The sequence below is a fragment of the Psittacula echo genome, assembly GCF_963264785.1.
Source record: "Psittacula echo genome assembly, chromosome: 4".
Classification (NCBI taxonomy): domain Eukaryota; kingdom Metazoa; phylum Chordata; class Aves; order Psittaciformes; family Psittacidae; genus Psittacula; species Psittacula echo.
Window position 1 is genome coordinate 120672422 of NC_137738.1, and position 17656 is coordinate 120690077.

The window sequence follows — 17656 nt, forward strand, 5'->3', positions numbered from 1 at the left end:
TCTTCTAAAAACGTCTCCCTCCTGTGTGTTTTTCAGGCCCAGTTCGGTTTATGCATCGTGTTGTGGTTAAACCTTCCGCTCCCCTCCGAGGAAGGCGCTGACGGTTCCTTGCCTGCGGGGCCGGAGAAGGAGCCTCCCCCCACCCCGCACTGCGGAGCCACCCGGGACGCTTCTCTCTCAGCGGTGAGGCACCGGGGCGCGGGGATCGGTCCTTGCGGCATCGCTCCCGGCTTTAGGGGAGCTAGAAGTAACCCTAGTGCTGGCGGGGAGGCGATGGATCCCGGTGCGCACCCACGGTGCTGCCGCAGCACGGCCCGTAGGGAGATAAAGAGATGGGGAGATGAGGAGTGGAGGGATGGGGAGATGTTGGGAAGGGGGGATACAGGGATGGGGGCACTACCCCAGTGCCCCGTTACCGTGAAGTACCTCCCCCTCCGCCCGGCCCCACCCCGCATTCTCGGCGCTGAACTTTACCCGACTTCTCCATCCCCACTCCGCCACCCCGCAAGCGCCGCCTCCTCACTGCATATTCATGAGGCCGCACCTAGCGCCGCGTCTCATTGGCTGTCCCGCACTCCCCTCCCGTTCCTATTGGCCGGCGCCCCTGTCACTCAGCGCTGCGGGGCGGGGCAGGCGGCCGCGCCCGGCGGTGACTCACCAGGGCGGGGAGGCCGGTCCCGCAGCGGCGCAGCCCGCGCAGGCACAGCCTAGCGCCGCGCACTCATTGTTCCGCCACCTCCAGGCACCATGGACGAGCTGGACCAGTCTCCCCTGGTCTCCTCCTCCTCCGGGCCAGCGCGGCCGCAGCAGCCCCAGTTTAATTACCAGTTCGTGCTCGACGACGAGAAGGAGGAGGAGGAAGAAGAAGAGGAGGAGGAGGAGGAAGAAGAGGACGAAGACTTCGACGAGCAGCTGGAGGTGATGGAGAGGAAACCCGCCCCAGCTCCCGCCGCAGCCCTGCAGGACCGGCCGCCGCAGCTGCTGGACCTCGGCGGCCCCGCCGAGCCGCCGCGCCCCTCCGCTCCGGAGCCACCGCAGCCCGACTGGAGTCCCTTGGGAGCCGTGTCCTCCTCCTCCTCGTCCGCCGCCACCCCACCGTCCCCCGCGCAGGAGCAGCCCTCGGCCCCCGCCCGGCCCGCTCAGCCACAGCCGCCCAAGCCCGAGCCCGCCGCTGCTGTCGTTCCTCGGAGAAGAGGGTCCTCCTCCGGCTCGGCTGGTGAGTGCCTCCGCGCCGGGGCCGGGGAGGGCGGCTGCCGGTCCGCGCCCGAATCTCCCCGCTTTGGCTGCCCGCTGCCCCGACGGGAGGTTCCCTTTGTCTGCCGGCCCGCGGCCGCCTCCTGCGGCATCGCTCCCTCCCCTCCGCCGCGCCGGGGCGCGGCCCCGCCGCAGCTCATGCGGGAGAAAGGGCCCCCTCCCCTTCGCTGTTTTTATTTGTTTTCCTGTAATTTCGCCTCTTTCCCCCTCTTCCTCTCTCTGTTATGCTAATGGCGGGAGGGGGAAGCACCGCCCCGCACATGGGCCAGGCAACGGCCGCGATGAGGGAGGGACGGGATGCGGGGATGAAGGGGCCGCCTGTGTCCTGCGGGTTCTTCCCCCGGTGCCAAACCTGCCTACCTCCGGCGGCTACTGCATTCCCGTCCGCTGGCCCGACCCGACGCGGCGGGGAGGGGCGGGCAGCCCTGCGGCGGGCAGCCGAGGGGAGGAGGGGATCCGGATACTTTAAATCTTACTCATTTTAACCAAATCGCCTCGCCGGGAGGGGCGCGGGGGAGGAATTGAGGCAGCAGCGCTGCCTGCCTCCTTCCCGAGCCTGCCTGGCGGGGCAGGGAGCCAGGCGGGAGGTGCGGGGCTGGGCGGCTGCGGGGCTGACACAGCCGCCGGCCCGTGTGGGAAGCGCCGCGCTCCGGCCCCAGACAATGAATCCTAAGCCCCGAGAGGGAATGTAAACTAGTGAAGTACGTGTGGAAGCACAAAAGGCGTGCTGGCTGCTGTAGGTGTGGCAGCGCTGGGAGGGGAACGCCGGCCTCGCGTCCTGCGGATGCCTGTTGATGGCCGCAGGTATCATTGAGGGGCATCACCCCTTGATGTTGGGGTTCTCCGGAGCTCAGATCCGCTGCAGCTATGGGTGTGCTGCTCCCCGAACAATTGTTAGTGCTGCCGAAGTGCTAAACCCCTCCTTGAAGGTCTGATCCAGGAGCATGACTAATGTGTTGCATGCGGCTTGTGCCTTGGCTCTGCTTTTGCTTAGTTCAAAGTACGAGAGCTAACGTGAACCCATTAAAACAGCGAAATGAGGCCATTAAAACAGCGAAAATGAACAAATCAAAGTGTCTTACGATCATGATGGTGCATTCTTATTCACGGCTATTGTTATATTGGTACGATGCATGGGTTTTAAAGGAGGATGATTTCAAGAAGGATTTGATGTCATGGCATGAGTGGGCATAATACTCAAGACTTCATTAAAAAGGGCGTCTGGAACAATAACAGAAAGGGCCTGTTGTTAAACCTGAACTAGATTTCGTTGGGGAGGGAGTTTCACAATGCATTTTATTTGCATATGTGGCAGGACTTCATGGTTAGTTGTGCTGTTGTCTTTCATGAAGCCTACTTTTTTTGTTCTTCTGGTAGCTGTGTAGCAATATGCGGAGGAGATAGTTTCTGTTTCCACCATTTGGAGGACAGATGATGATGACAAAAGCTTGCAACAGGCTTAAGAGGAGGGACCCTGTATGATGGCTGAACAGAATCTTTTCTTTTGAGTGGAGCTCTGAGAGGTTTGAACAGAACAGAATGCAAGGAATAGGATCAAACAAATCTTGATGTTGCTTTGAAAAGTAGTGATTTCTAGAGCTGATTTGTCTTTCTGCTGTCTGACCCCTGAAGGATAAGGCAAAGAGCAGAGTAATTGCTGAAATATTTCTTCTTTATTAGAGTAGAGGAGACCTAGCTGTGAGAATTGGGTAGTGTAGCTGAGCAGAGATGTCAAAAAGTTACTTTCATTTATCAGTGATGATTAATTTAGAGCTCTCAAGTGAGGCCTGGCATCAATGGGAGGCCTGGTTTCCAAACACAGGTTGTATGATGAGCATAATGCTCATCTAATGATGGGTTGGAGTATTAGACGCTGTCTGAAATACTTGCTGAGAACAACTTTTTTGGACAAAAGCTTTGTCTAGTGATGTCATGAGTACTTTGGTCCTCTCACATGCAGGGGTACTTAGTTTTGAGCATGCTAAGTATCCATTTAAACATCAGTATTTTTTAGTTTTTTAGCTGCATCTTGCAGCTATCTCAATCAACACAGTGTAACATCTAACAGTCTTGCAATACCTAAAGGGGCTACAAGAAAGCTGGAGAGGGGCTTTGGACAAGGGCCTGTAGGGACAGAACAGGGGAAATGGCTTTAACCTGCCAGAGGGGAGATTAAGATGAGCTCTTAGGCAGAAGCTCTTCCCTGTGAGGGTGCTGAGGCGCTGGCCCAGGGTGCCCAGAGAAGCTGTGGCTGCCCCATCCCTGGCAGTGTTCAAGGCCAGGTTGGACACAGGGGCTTGGAGCAAGCTGCTCCAGTGGAAGGGGTCCCTGCCCGTGGCAGGGGTTGGAACTGGAGGAGCTTTAAGGTCCCTTCCAACCCAGACTAATGTGGGATTCTGTGATTCTAGAGAGCACTCAGTCTGGAAGCCTGATTCTTTGATTTAGTGAGGATTTGAGGCAGGTAACTTTGAACTTCAATTTCCCAGAGAATGAGCAAGTCATACTGCCTGTAGCAAGCATGCAAAGAATAGCAGGGACTCTTTCATCTGCCACAGTAGGTCGTGGTGCTGCTATTTGTCAGTGCAACAATAGAAAAAAATGTGTGGACTACTTGATGGCCCATTAAAATGTATTATGTATACATCTGGATGTGTACTAAAAGTAAATCTTTGCAATTACTATTAGTTACAGACTTGGGAGTATTCAGTATCATTGTTGTAAGAGACTGTGACATAATTCTGTGTAATGCAAGCCTCTGGCTGTGTATCAGCAGCTACCTTCTGAAGAGCTAATCAGATACTTGCTGGAGAAGAAAACAAGCAAGAGGACTGCAGTGAAACTTAGGCTCTCCTTGATACTTTCTGGGGGTTTTTGCTACTCCTTGTTCTGTGGGTAGCAGAACAGTCTCAAGAAGAATACTTAAATCTTTTGATTACCTAAATTTACATATAGTGAAAAGTAAATTTGAGGTAGTTATACATACCTGGTAAAAGTATTACACTTTGGGGTTTTTTTTCTTGTCCGAAGTAAGATTAACCAGTAAATAATATAGCACTTTCTATCTTTAAAGCCCTAGGTCCTGCAGCAGCAGCTCCTGCTTTTAAAGGGAGGTCACATATCACTCTTCTGGAACAGACTATGGTGTTTTGAAATTCAGCTGCTCTTAGAAGAAGCCCCTATACTAAATCCACCAGATCAGCATCCAAAGTGAATAAAGACGTTTCCCTGCTTGTCAGCTGCCTGCAGCTTGGCCACGGTTCAGTACATAGGCAAATGTTGTGGAGGGCCAGTTAGTAATTAGTCTTGTTTTTCCATTTAGTTTTATAGGACTTGTTTGTAATTCCTCAGTGCTGAGGGAGAGGTTTCGTGAGCAGTTTGCTTCTGTACCAGACAGTGTCAAGCAGAGGTCAGCAGGGATGAGGATGCCGCAGGCTGTACCAGGAGCACACACACTGTTCTCTGTTGGAGTTCGCCCTCACCGAGCTGACCCCAGCTGCAGTAGGTGGGGGTTAGATGGAGCGATCTATACCTGCTTCTGCCCGCTCTATAGTGGGGGTTTTCAAATCCTGTCATTTGTATTTTATACAAATTCTAAAGCAGCATATCCACTCCCCAGCTTTTTACTGTGTTGCTGAGCTTTCTGATGAGCTGCTATGTATGCACAGACACAAACACAGCAGTTGTGTGGATTTTAAGGACAGAATGCAGCATGACTTGGGAAGAATACAGCTGTCCTTGGAAACTACCACTAGTGACTTCCATTTGCACCCTTCATTATGTTCTCACTGATCTTCAGTGTTTCTTTGAGGTGCACGACCCTTTCTCTTGCCAAATGCAGTCAGTGAAGCTGCAAAGGGAGGTGGTTACAAGCTAGGTATAGTAAAGGTAGAATGGGATATTTTTCCCTATCACACATTTTCATTCTAGTGACTTAGGAGGAGGAGAGTAAGCAGCAATTTGACTGGTTAGTAAAGCTGCTATCTTCATTCTGTATTTCATGTTCCCATCTAGGTGCGTTCAATGGGGGCATCACTATTTATTTGGTTTTATTTATTGTCATGTACAATGTCTGACACAGTGGGGCCTGCTTCTGTAATTGAGCTGATGAGGGTTTCTAAAGCCAAATAGCCATTTCCTCTATTAACCAGAGGTATGTGCAAAGATACTGCCAAGTCTGGTAGTATATTTGCTTTGTGTGTGTATCCTCTGAGTTGTTTTCCAGGAGAAAACCACACAGCTTCCACCTACCATATAATGATGTAGCCCTCAGGGAAGTCTTGAATTGCACTGGGAGTTTTCCCCTTGGAGATGAAATCCTACAAACCGCAAGTCAGGAGACAGTGTAGTACTGCTTGTTTGCCCTTTTTCCCCCTCTTCCTCCCTATCTGTACTTAAGGAAGTTTGTAGTGTATCTACAGGGTAGCCACTATCTTGTCCACCCTGTTGTATCACCCTGTTGGTGAACACTGAACCTCTTTCATATCTCATAGATTAGAATGTTTAACAACATAAGAAAAGCACTAAAGACAGCACTCTTGTAAGCTGAGGGCAGCATTAAAGCCTCCTGGTCCATGGTTTTCTGCTGCTGACTGGTGCAAAGTTGCTAGGAAAGTGTCAAGTCCTTTTGCAACAGCTGATCTACAGCTGGGTTATGTTCTTTGGAATATAAAGGCCAAGCGACTCAAACCATTGCAGCTCACAAGAAGAGAAATAAGCTGTGGTTGCAGGCAATTGGCATGGTGAAATGACAATTTAAAAGTAGATCTGTGACAGCAAAAACATGATCTCTAAGTGGCTTGCGGATGTATCTTGTGTTATTGCAAAAACTTGATGCATTTTTCTACTGTATTGTGAGGATGTTATCTTCGCTTTTCCTTCCTCTTCCTTCAGTGCCCAGGATGGGAGGAGGATGATTTTAGCCAACTGAGTGCTGGGCTGATGCAAAAGGAGTGTGAGCAGCAGTCGAGGGAGGGGATTCTCCCCCTCTGCTGTGCTCTGGGGAGACTCCCCCTGCAGTCCTGATCCAGCTCTGGGGCAACAGCACAAGAGGGACGTGGAGCTGTTGGAGAGGGGCCATGGAGATGCTGCGAGGGCTGGAGCAGCTCTGCTCTGGAGCCAGGCTGAGAGAGCTGGGCTGGGGCAGCCTGGAGAAGAGAAGGCTCCTGAAGGGGAGACCTTAGAGCAGCTCCAGTGCCTAAAGGGGCTGCAGGAAACCTGGAGAGGGACTTTGGGCAAGGGCCTGTAGGGCCAGGCCAAGGGGAATGGCTTTAACCTGCCAGAGGGGAGACTGAGATGAGCTCTTAGGCAGAAGCTCTTCCCTGTGAGGGTGCTGAGGCGCTGGCCCAGGGTGCCCAGAGAAGCTGCGGCTGCCCCATCCCTGGCAGTGTTCAAGGCCAGGTTGGACACAGGGGCTTGGAGCAAGCTGCTCTAGTGGAAGGGGTCCCTGCCTGTGGCGGGGGTTGGAGCTGGATGAGCTTTAAGGTCTCTTCCAATAGAAACCAGTCTGGGATTCTGTGGTTTTGGAGATCACAGTCTGAAGCCTGGCTCTTCACCAGAAGGCATATAGGTGTTATTCTTCTAACGCAGGAGATTCACATTCTCATGCTGTTGTCATTCCCTGGGGCCTCTACTGTTTGCCACCCGATTTTGAGGGTGGGTGGTGGCTTTGCCTGTTCCAGTGTCTGTTTTACCACACCCAACTGCTTGGTGGCTCTCATCAGATTAGTCCAGCCTTTGTGTGCTGGGAAGAAGATACTTGAATAACAAAGGCAGTTAACCTATAACTTGAGGCATGTCTTGGTGGGCTTGAGTTATGTTTCTTTGTTTTCTGTTAATATTTTGACTGAAAAAAGCTTTTTTTTTTTTGTGTCCTGTTACTATAGTAACTGTGAAACTCGTGCAGAAATTAACAGCGCATAGTTCAATCTAAACATGGCCTTCAGGTTCTGGATATTTTCTGAGCAAGGAAATAGTTCTTGGGCTAGAGAATAGAAAGCAGTGTATAGCTTACAGATAAATTGTCCTCAGGTATTCAGAAATGCTTATGCATGAAGTAGGAGGAAAATTGTGTAACTATCAAGCTTCATTAGAGACAAAAAAAAAAGCTATTATTACCAAGTAAAAAATAGTGATCTGAGACTTATTCCAAGTAGAACAATCGAGTGTGTTTCCATGTGGTTATTTAACTTCTTGTCTTATGATCTAAACCAGGAATTACTCCTGTTACGCTTTGAGAACACATGTTATTTTCTACTTGTTAGGACTGGTTTTAGGGCAGCTCAGCACAGCCAGCACCGAGATCACCAGACTGCAGCCATGTGACAAAGGTTTGGTGGATGGCTTTTGAAATTGGTATTTCCATCAATAAAAGCTATTACAACAGCAATAAAATAATGGGCTTATTAATATTCACAAAGCCTGAGAACATCAAATTATCACAGGAGCATGTTTTTATGTTTCAGATGGAAATAATCTGCTACTAACTGTAGCTGTCAAAATACAAAGATTTTGATTTAGAGGCGCTGTCAAATGACTACTTTTCCCCATGGTTTTTAATGGGTTTGTCTCCATTTACTGCTTTCTGATGTATAAAGAAAGAATATTTGTATTTCCTCCCCCTTCATGTAGAAGCATTAGGAATACCAGATTGACCCTCCCGGCTTTTGCTGGAAGGCTTCCTTTGTGTCTTAAGGAATGTACTGTGAACTTTTAGTTGCAGCTTCTTAATGAACTGGGCAATCATATCATCAACTTCATCAGCCAGGAAGCCTGTGTTAATTATGGTGTCTTTAAATAAGACACAAGGCTGAGATAAATATAAACTTTTCTGTTGCCAGTTAAAAATTATCTCAGTCTATTAGATGCTGTTGGTCTAATGTTAAAGTCCTGCTGCTCCTCCAGTTGTTACTGGTTTGTAAGGGTTTTTCTTGAGCTCTGTTCCTTCTTTTCTGACAGAAGATGAAATTTCCTTAATGCCTGTCATTTGTGTGGGATAAGGAAATGAATGCCAACTTAGATGAAAAAGCATGTGCAAGGCCTTTCAGAAGCAAGTTGTAGCTGCAGAACTGAAAGGAGCAAGCAAGGTCTGGAGCAAGTAGAAAAACATATGTGGTAGTTGTGGAAGAAAGGTTGCTTCTTTCTTGGTCTTCGGCCAGGTCTTCAAGTATTCATGGGTTCAGCTTGAGAAATGCTGCTCAGAGGGCAAAAGGATGAATTTCTAGTGTGTCAAACCCACATTTTCTTTAAGAATCACATTGATGGACAAGAAAGTCAGTTTTCTTTCGTATATGAATTGTATCTAAGTGCCAAAAACTAAAGTGGATTGCTAAAACCCATATTGATCAAAAATCTGTTGCAACTCAGGAAATGCAGGGCTGCTTGACACGTGATAGTTTTTGTTGAGGAGGAGGACATGAGGACAGTGTGTCATCTTCACACTACTTTATCTGTTATTAAAAGGTACTCTTTTACAACTGCTAATGGCTGTAGTGAAGCCTCTGATCAATGTCCTTGTTCTTTTGAGGTGAAGATATCTTATGCATCCATCTGTTTTTATTTTACAGACTATAAGCTGTTATATCAGAGGCTTCTCACGCAAGGTAATGTGCTGGGAAGAGCTGCTAGAAGAAATCAGTAGCAGCTCTTCTCCATTCTTTAAAGATTAATTTAGCTAATCAATACGTTCTTCCGCAGTGATAAAGTTGCTAATCTAAATACTGCTTAATTTGCTTAATTGTGGGGAAAGGGAAAAATTCCATCTGTACAAATCAGTGAAAGGGAATCTTATGATTGGTATAATCTCTAAAATGAAATTGGATAATGTCTGCATAATGATAGGATTTGCATGGCTCTTCAGACCTCCTGCCTTTGAATAACTTCTGCTGTAATTATTAGATTTTTCTGCTTTGTGGCTCTGCCAGAACCCAAATTTGTTACTTCAACAAAATGAAAGAATCTGGGCATTCAGGAAGAGTTACTCCGTTTTTAGAGGAATTAGCTGGTATTTCTTTGGTTATAAATATTGCCAAGGATTGAATACTTTGAAGCCATATGGAGCTGGACACACGTATTTGCAGTTGGGTAGATTGTTTCTTTCTGCTTCTTTCTTTTTAATTAAATATATGAAATTGGATCTGTGAATGTTCACATCTGAGATGGTTCTAAATTCATTCTGAGCATTGCTATTGAATATGTTTGTGATTGATACATCAAATGTGGTTGTGATTGTGAAGTGGGTATTTCAAGCCATCAGAGCTGGGCTGTGAACAGATGAAGTTGATTATTGTGACCACCTGACTTTAATGAAGGGAGATCCTAACCCACCACCTGATGCTGACTCAGGAGGCAGAACTGGTGGGACCAGGTCAGTTGATTTAGCTGGGGGAGAAGGCACAGGCCCTCAGGGCACAGTTAGTCTGCAAACAGTGCCACTCCTCTGAGAGCTCAGAAGCTAAATAGCTTATCTTTGTTCTTCAGAGGCTTTAACTTGCCTTGTGGTGAGCCACTGCGGATTGCTGGTCTGTGATAGGTACATGCATCCTGGTTCTGAGAATGCCTTGTTCTCTTGTATTACTTGATATAAGAATAATGAAAAGCTCCTTTGGAGCTGACCTGTATGACTTTTTTCTTTGTTGATTTAATAACAAATTATGCCAGATAAGATTCTGTCCCTGCTCTGAGGAGATACATTGGCCCTCATATGGGTGAGGGACTTTTAATAGGAAATGGCATTATAGAACCATCCTCTGGATGCTGCTTGGATCCTATCCAGACTGTTACCGATCAAAGCGTTTGGTGAGGTGAGGCGAGGCTGGCAGTGACGTGTCTGAAGCATTTAATGACCTTTCAAAACACCCTTGTAGTCAGTACTTAGTTTGGCAGTGTGGGAATTGTAATGGAAAGAACTGTGGCAGAACCAGAACTAATGTACCTTCTTGCTTTGGTTGGCAATTGCAGGGCAGTGGTACTGTCTGGCTTCTGTATAGCTACTGAGAAGATGAAAATGGCATATACCTTGATCCTTGTGCACGCCACAGGATCTGTGTTGCTGGCAGCCTGCCTCAAGTGTAACTTTTCCAAAAGAGAAGTTGCTGCAAGTTGGATCATGTAAATATGATATTGGGGAGGAAAAAAAGCCCCCAGTCGAATCAACCTTACTTAATCCAGTTTGCTTATAGATTTCTGCTTAGACAATAAGAAAACACTTTGCTGCTTGCTGGAGACTTGTGTTTCCATAAACAGAATATTGAAAGCAGCATTGTTTGAAATGCTTCTTTTGAACTTGTTTTCTTTACTTCAAATAACACAAAAAGGGGAATCTGTGCAGAACAACTTGCTCTGCACCTGATGGGTGATACCACTTTGTGATAATTTCCATGAAGACCTGGGATGACCTACAGCTCCCCTTGTTTGTTAATCAAACTTCTTGGGTCCTTTTGTGATCTTAGCTGTGATAAGGGTGTCCAGATGTTAAAACCAGCTCCTTTTTCACTTCAGTCCTCAGCAGTCTCCATCTTCTGCAGCAGGTCCTATGCTCTCCTCAAAGACTTCCAAGCAGTTTACAATCTGAGTTCCTAAACTGACAACTTCTCCTTATAAACCTACACATAGAACTAAGAAGCAGCTAATTAGTTGCTTTGGCTCTGCAGCCTGACCTAATGATGTGAAAAGATGCTATTAATAGTTACTGTTCTTTAACTTGAATGCCTTAAATATTTGGTGAAATAGCGTATTTGGAACAATTGCATCATAAAGGGAGGTGATTTAAATGGAGTTTGTGTAGGCAGCTGCTTTTCTCAGGAAATTCTTGTGAACTTGGGTGCCCTTGTTTCCTACTGCAGTAGGAAATTAGGCATCCAAGAACTCGCCTCTCCTTGAAGTCATTTAACTTTTAAATCCCCACATATGTTGTTTTTGACACTTTATGCCGAGAGGTAACAATTTACTCATAATAATTTGACATCAACACACACAGGAGGGGGAAAAACCCAACATGGCGTTTCCTCCCTATGGTTAAGTGTGAGAGTGCTGCACTGGTGCAGCAAAAGCTTTAGAGCAGCAGTGCAAAAGCCTTTTGAGCTTTTTGAAGCTCTTTAATCTGTAAAAGAGTCTGACTTCATGGTGATGCTACATATGTGTTTTGCTTAGATAACAGTTTGAGATTAGAAACCAGTTGCGATTAAAAATGCTGCTTGGGGCAGTCTTTGCTGTCGACAGATGAACAGCTCTGTGCATTGAAGAAGGAGACAATTTCTCTTTCGTATCTGCCCTGGAGGGATTGCTGCAAATGCGACTTTCAGGCTGCAGATGAGTCATGTCACAGATGCCATTGCTTTGAGTATTAATTTCAGCTTGTTTTCTTTGGTGTTAAGTATTTGTATCAACAGGAGAGGCCCCTCAGAATCCGTGTCCTGTCATGGTAGGTCTGTAAGATGAAAGCAGCCCCTGTCTTGGTAGTTTGGTATTTTTCTTATGCTCTAAATATGCAAAGGTGAAGTGGATCCTTAAAAACTTTATTCTTGCTAACTGGTGGGGATTTTTGGCTTAAGAATAGCATCCGTTCTCCAGCAAGCTAATCCAGGAAATGTGGGTTTGGTTTCTGAAGACTGAAACTATCATTTAGCAGCTTAATACAGTCTCCTACCACAGTTCAACTGGGCATCAGGGTGAAGTTTACTCAGTTTATATGTAGAAAATAAAATACTTAGATCTTTTTCTAATTCTAAGCTCGTACATAAGAGTAAGGAAAGTATCAGACCAATAAACCTCAGAGCAGCCTTGCGGTATCTGAAGGGGGTTGACAGGGATGATGGAGAGGGACTCTTCATCAGGGACTGTAGTGATAGGACAAGGGGTGATGGGTTCAAACTGAAACAGAGGAAGCTCAGGTTAGATATAAGAAAGAAGCTCTTCCCTATGAGAGTGCTGAGGTGCTGGAACAGGCTGCCCAAAGAAGTGGTGAATGCTCCATCCCTGGCAGTGTTCAAGGCCAGGTTGGATGAGGCCTTGGGTGCCATGGTTTAGTGTGAGGTGTCCCTGCCCATGGCAGGGGGTTGGAACTGGATGATCTTAAGGTCCTTTCCAACCCAAACTGTTCTATGATTTTATGATAAACCTGCCTTACCAGAGACCTGCTGCTCGTACATGGAAAGAGTCACACATGAGAGCAGATGGGAGGATCCATCAGTTATCCAGAATACAGTGATGAGGGATAGAACGTGTTCTTGCTGAGTTCCTGTTTTCAGTGACGAGACTTCAGTCCTCTGCTTTCTGTTGGCAAGTCTGTTTTGGGGGTGGAAAGGCAGTTTTTCCATAAATTGCTTTTTTTGGAGTTGTCAGTTTACTACTTCTTCATTTAAACATTCTCTATTTCTCCAGAAATCTTTGCAGCTCACTTTACTTCCTTGTTCTTTCTTGTCTGGGAAATCTCTCTCCATTTCTCTGCTTTTTCTCCAAAACTTTGATATCAAAGTTTGATGCTGGTAATATCTTGTAACAACACCAGTTAGTGGGCAATGAGCAAAAGTTAATATGAGAGTTTAAAGAGACACTTCTTTGTCTTGTTGTCAGGGGTTTTGTTTTTAAACAAAACTGAAGTCTCTTGGTGGAGCTGAAGTTTTAGTTGAAACCAAACCACAAAGTTTTAAAGTATGAGAGTTTGTGCTAATCATAGAATAGTCAGGGTTGGAAAGGAACCTTGAGATCATCCCATTCCAACCCCCTGCCGTGGGCAGAGACACCTCACGCTAAACCATGGCACCCAAGGCTCTGTCCAACCTGGCATTGAACACTGCCAGGGATGGAGCATTTACAACCTCCCTGGGCAACCCATTCCAGTGCCTCACCACCCTCACAGTAAAGAATTTCTTCCTTAGATCCAATCTAAACTTCCCCTGTTTCAGTTTGAACCCGTTACCCCTTGTCCTGTCACTGCAGTCCCTGATGAAGAGTCCATCCCCAGCATCCTTGTAGCCCCCTTCAGACACTGGAAGCTGCTCTGAGGTCTCCACGCAGCTTCTCTTCTCCAGGCTGAACAGCCCCAACTTTCTCAGCCTGTACAGGGTTGTTTGTGGGTGACCTCTTAGGCTTTTCAGGGAATATTTAATTAGCAAAAATCTAAGGTAAAACTTGCAGAACGCTTTTAGTTAAAAGTAGTGATTCATACTGATTGAATTCCCGTGTACATCGCTTTGTTCTGCTGTTCTGTGAATGCTTTTCCTTTTGCAATAGGGGGATATGTTCGTATACATGGATATTAAAATAAAAAGCCAGAGGAGTGTGTGCTAATGAGCAAAACTGAACTTCCTCTCTTGTTAAGCGAGCAGCAGTCATGCAGCATTGGTCTGGTGAAGTGTGGATGTCTGAATACAGTATTAGTGGTTTACCGCATGCAGCAGCATCACCTGGGCAAGGTTGGGTCTGTCCATAGACTTCTCTTTAGTAACCATGGGTTGGACTACTCCAGTGAGTAATATAAAGTGATCCCTAACTAATACAAAGTAACACCATTCCCAGATAGGAGCTCTCTTAACTGTAATACTGAAAGCAGGTTACTAACCTACACCATTGTGTATTTTTGGCTGATCAAATTTGGAGTAAAGCCTGTTTTCTCCTGGAGATTCAGTGTTCAGTTTGAACTCTCATTCTTCTGTGTTTCACGAAACAAGATCTGTCTTCTGGAGTAACAGACATTGAACAGTTCATCTTGCTGAGTTAATTCTTTTTATGATTTGTAGACACTGAAGGCTTCTTTCTATCTGTTTTCTTTCTGTCCTTGGGTGAAGGTCTGCTGTAATAAAGGCCTGCTTTGTAGGTCCAGAAGGGAGTTTTGAATATGCACCTTTACTAAACAATGATCTTCCTTAGGTTATCTATGGTGAAATTTGACTTGATTCTAGTAGTGGTGTCCTGCTTGTTTGTTTGGATCACCTCCTTTCTGCCTTTGGTAGGCAAATAGGAAAAGCCACCCTCAGTGATCTGTTCTTCCCACCTTTCACAAATGAAGTTTTTCCACTATGTGCAATACTCTATTGCCAAATTTACTACAGTTGTCAGCTGTTACTGGTGCTACCTTTGAGCAATGGGTGGGAAGACGCAGTGGTTCTCTGGAGTTCTGCAGTGCTGGCTGGTGTGGTTTGCCCGCTCCTTAGGGTCTGCCTTTGAGCCTGGGCACTCTTGCTCTGTGCCAGGCAGTGTCTGAGAGATGCTGTGTTTAATTCCTCTCGTTTATCAAAGCACCACAGAAAGGTTTCTGGTTCTGAGCGTTTCTCCCTCGAACATTGAAGGTGAAGATTCTTCAGTGCAAATATCATTGCTGGCAAAAGCAGCATTCCTTTCACCTTGTTCTTTGAATTAGCCTGAAAAGGAATGGTTGGTTCAGTTGGCACTCACACTGATGTGGGTGTTGTGCAGGTCCTTCTCTGTTCTCCCACCTTGCTTGGAGGGGTTGTACAGGGCCCACAGCAGGAAAAGGTCCTTGTATCTTCTTCCTTTCAGCAGGGAAAATGCCATTCTGTGGTGGGTGGAGGGAAGGTGGGTGGTTCTCCTTGGCTGGTTAGGAAATGCTGGTTTATGTAATCTCTGTTCGCGCTCCAGCTATGTGTGGAAAATAAAGCTTGGGTGTGGGCATAATATCCTTCCATTAAGAGAACCTGGGAATCCAGTGACTAGCACAGCTATTGTGTGTTGCTGTGTGAGTAAATGGAAGCCAAACCTGAGGAAGAGCTTCTGTGTTGTGCTGTCCTTATGGAGCACTGGAAAATCAGTCCCATGCTCGTAAAAGCGGCGTTCCTCACCAGAAACTGAGTCCTCTGTCTGGAGCGGGGAAGTGTTCAAAAGCTTTGTAAGTCTGGACTTTTTGGTAGAGGTTGCAGCTAGTCTTTGGACACCAAATATACTACATCTTAAGGGATTTGTTGTGCATTTTCTCTTTGCCACCTTACCCCAGTGGGCCCTTTCTTTGCCCATCTTTTATTTCTACGTTCTCAGCACCTCCACTCCATTGAGTTGTTCTTGGTTTCCCCGTGAGATCCCTTTCTTCTGGGCTGCCAGAGGTCTCTGTTTTCATGCTGCAGTCTGGTTTTGTCAGGTCCATCCTGCTTTCTGTCTCCTATGCTCCAAAGCATAGGTCCCTTCCAGTGAATGAGGTCTGTGTGCTATACCATGGCACAGAGCAGGTGAGAGTGTGGGGTTTCAGGGAAGGTGCAGGCTGAGGAGTAGTCTCTGTTACCAGCTTGAGGGTGAATTGCCACAGCACAGATCCCTGGAGGCTTTGGATGTGGTCTGTGTGTATGTGTGCAGTGCCACAGGCGAATGAGAGATGAGGATTGACACTGGCTCAAGCATGGAGTATGTGGAAACCACCGCTCTGTTTAAACAAGCGAGTAGGTATTTTGGCTGCATCAGCCTTCAGTACATGCACAGAGGGACACAGTTCTGCATGTGCTTTCTTGGTCGATCTAGGTATAATGTTGAGAGAAGAGTGTGCAGCTGCTTGATTCAAACTCCAAGGCTCAGGAAAGACCTTAAAACAGCTTCCCAATACCTAAAGGGGCTGCAGGAAACCTGGAGAGGGGCTTTGGACAAAGGCCTGCAGGGACAGGCCAAGGGGAATGGCTTGAACCTGCCAGAACAGGGGAGACTGAGATGAGCTCTTAGGCAGAAGCTCTTCCCTGTGAGGGTGCTGAGGCGCTGGCCCAGGGTGCCCAGAGAAGCTGTGGCTGCCCCATCCCTGGCAGTGTTCAAGGCCAGGTTGGACACAGGGGCTTGGAGCAAGCTGCTCTAGTGGAAGGTGTCCCTGCCCGTGGCAGGGGTTGGAACTGGATGAGCTTTAAGGTCCTTTCCAACACAAACCAGGCTGGGGTTCTAAGGCCTAAAATCTAAAGCTCAGCAATAATCCCGGATGTACCAGGCACAGCAGAAAGTGAAGTAAAAACTCTAATGTTACTGCTGAAAGCATCATTTGAGGAAGGCAGAGCAGCTCTTTGGAGCGGTTAGTCCCAAGCTGAGCTCTCACTGAAGCCCCTCATGTCACTCCACACCAGATGACTGTCTAACCTGGGGCTGTGGGCCCCCTGTGAGCAGCCTGCTTGTGGAAGAGATCCCCATGAGCAGGGCATGAGGAGTCGAGCATCCCCTGGAATGAAGGGTGTGCAGTGACACTTGGCAGTGTGCGGATGAGCACAGCAGTTCAGGGCCCTGGTGTCACACAGTGATCGGTTGTCCTCTAGTGTGGTTTTTGTCCTTAAAAGCTTTCACCACCACTGAGCTGTAGCACTGCTTTAATGTGTTCTAAATTTGGAATTGAGGTTTCTCTCTGGGTGGTCCTTAATAGGAGAATGTCATTTCTAGAGAACTGAACACAAATCCCTTCAGCCCAGCAGGACTTGAGGAAGCTCCTAAATTCCAAGTCCTACGCTCCTGCTTTATTACTCTGTTTTCTTTTTTCTTGCTGTATTTTGTGGATTATGAACATCACTTGGAATAACTGTTAGATTGGATATAAGGAGGAAGTTCTTTACTGTGAGGGTGGTGAGGCACTGGAATGGGTTGCCCAGGGAGGTTGTGAATGCTCCATCCCTGGCAGTGTTCAAGGCCAGGTTGGACAGAGCCTTGGGTGACATGGCTTAGTGTGAGATGTCCCTGCCCATGGCAGGGGGGTTGGAACTGGATGATCCTAAGGTCCTTTCTAATCCTAACTATTCTATGAGTCTATGATTCTAGCAATGTGCTGTGAAACAAAACCAACTGGGTCTATATTGGGACAGGAGAAGTAGGTTGTGAGGAGACTTGATCTTTTTGGGAAACTCCTGGTGGGATTGACTCAAGCCTGACAGGTCATGAGTATCTTGAAGTGGCATTGCTGTTGCAGAAAGGCATGGATTGTGCTGTGTGTGCTGCTGGCTCTGCCAAGTTCCTCACTTCTTGCATCTTGTAAAATCAATTGCTTCCATTTTTCTTTTAAGAGTAGTAAGTTCTTTTTTGGTACTCAATTTTTGCACATGCAAACGTCAAAACTAAAGATTGTTGATGTCTGTAGTAGACATTCAAAATCTAATTGAAATCCTTTAATACAATTCTGCACTGTGCTAATAGAATTGATGTCAATGGCAAATAGGCTTTAACAGCCTTAATTTGAAAACTTTGTGCATTCGTCACAATGAAATGCATTTACCCAGATGTTACTGGTTTTACATTAACTTAATGCCAATAGGCCGTGATGGACCTGCGAAAAACACTGCTGCTGATGCAGAAATTCAGAGGAGGGCTGGTTTTAATTTGCTTGGTTCCTAATGATGGCTGGTATTGCTGCTTCTGGAATGGCTTTTCATCAAATGCTTTATTTAGCTTAGTAAAATATTGTATTTGTATGCTTTTACTTTGGGTTATGTGCAATATGAAGCTC

The 17656-nt window shown here is 46.7% G+C and overlaps 1 protein-coding gene across 3 annotated transcripts in view; it reads left to right on the plus strand.

The window, feature by feature from the left end:
* The first annotated feature begins 737 nt into the window (after positions 1-737).
* The window catches only part of RTN4 (reticulon 4), a 48643-nt gene continuing 31724 nt past the window's right edge, over positions 738-17656 (plus strand). For 2 of the 3 annotated variants that reach the window (XM_080614758.1, XM_080614760.1), the window contains exon 1: positions 738-1216. In XM_080614758.1, the coding sequence (XP_080470884.1) occupies positions 748-1216 (469 nt within the window). In that variant the 5' untranslated portion in view covers positions 738-747. Of the gene's footprint in view, positions 1217-8816; positions 8853-17656 lie in introns of all 3 variants that reach the window. The other variant, XM_080614759.1, reaches the window with a different exon arrangement.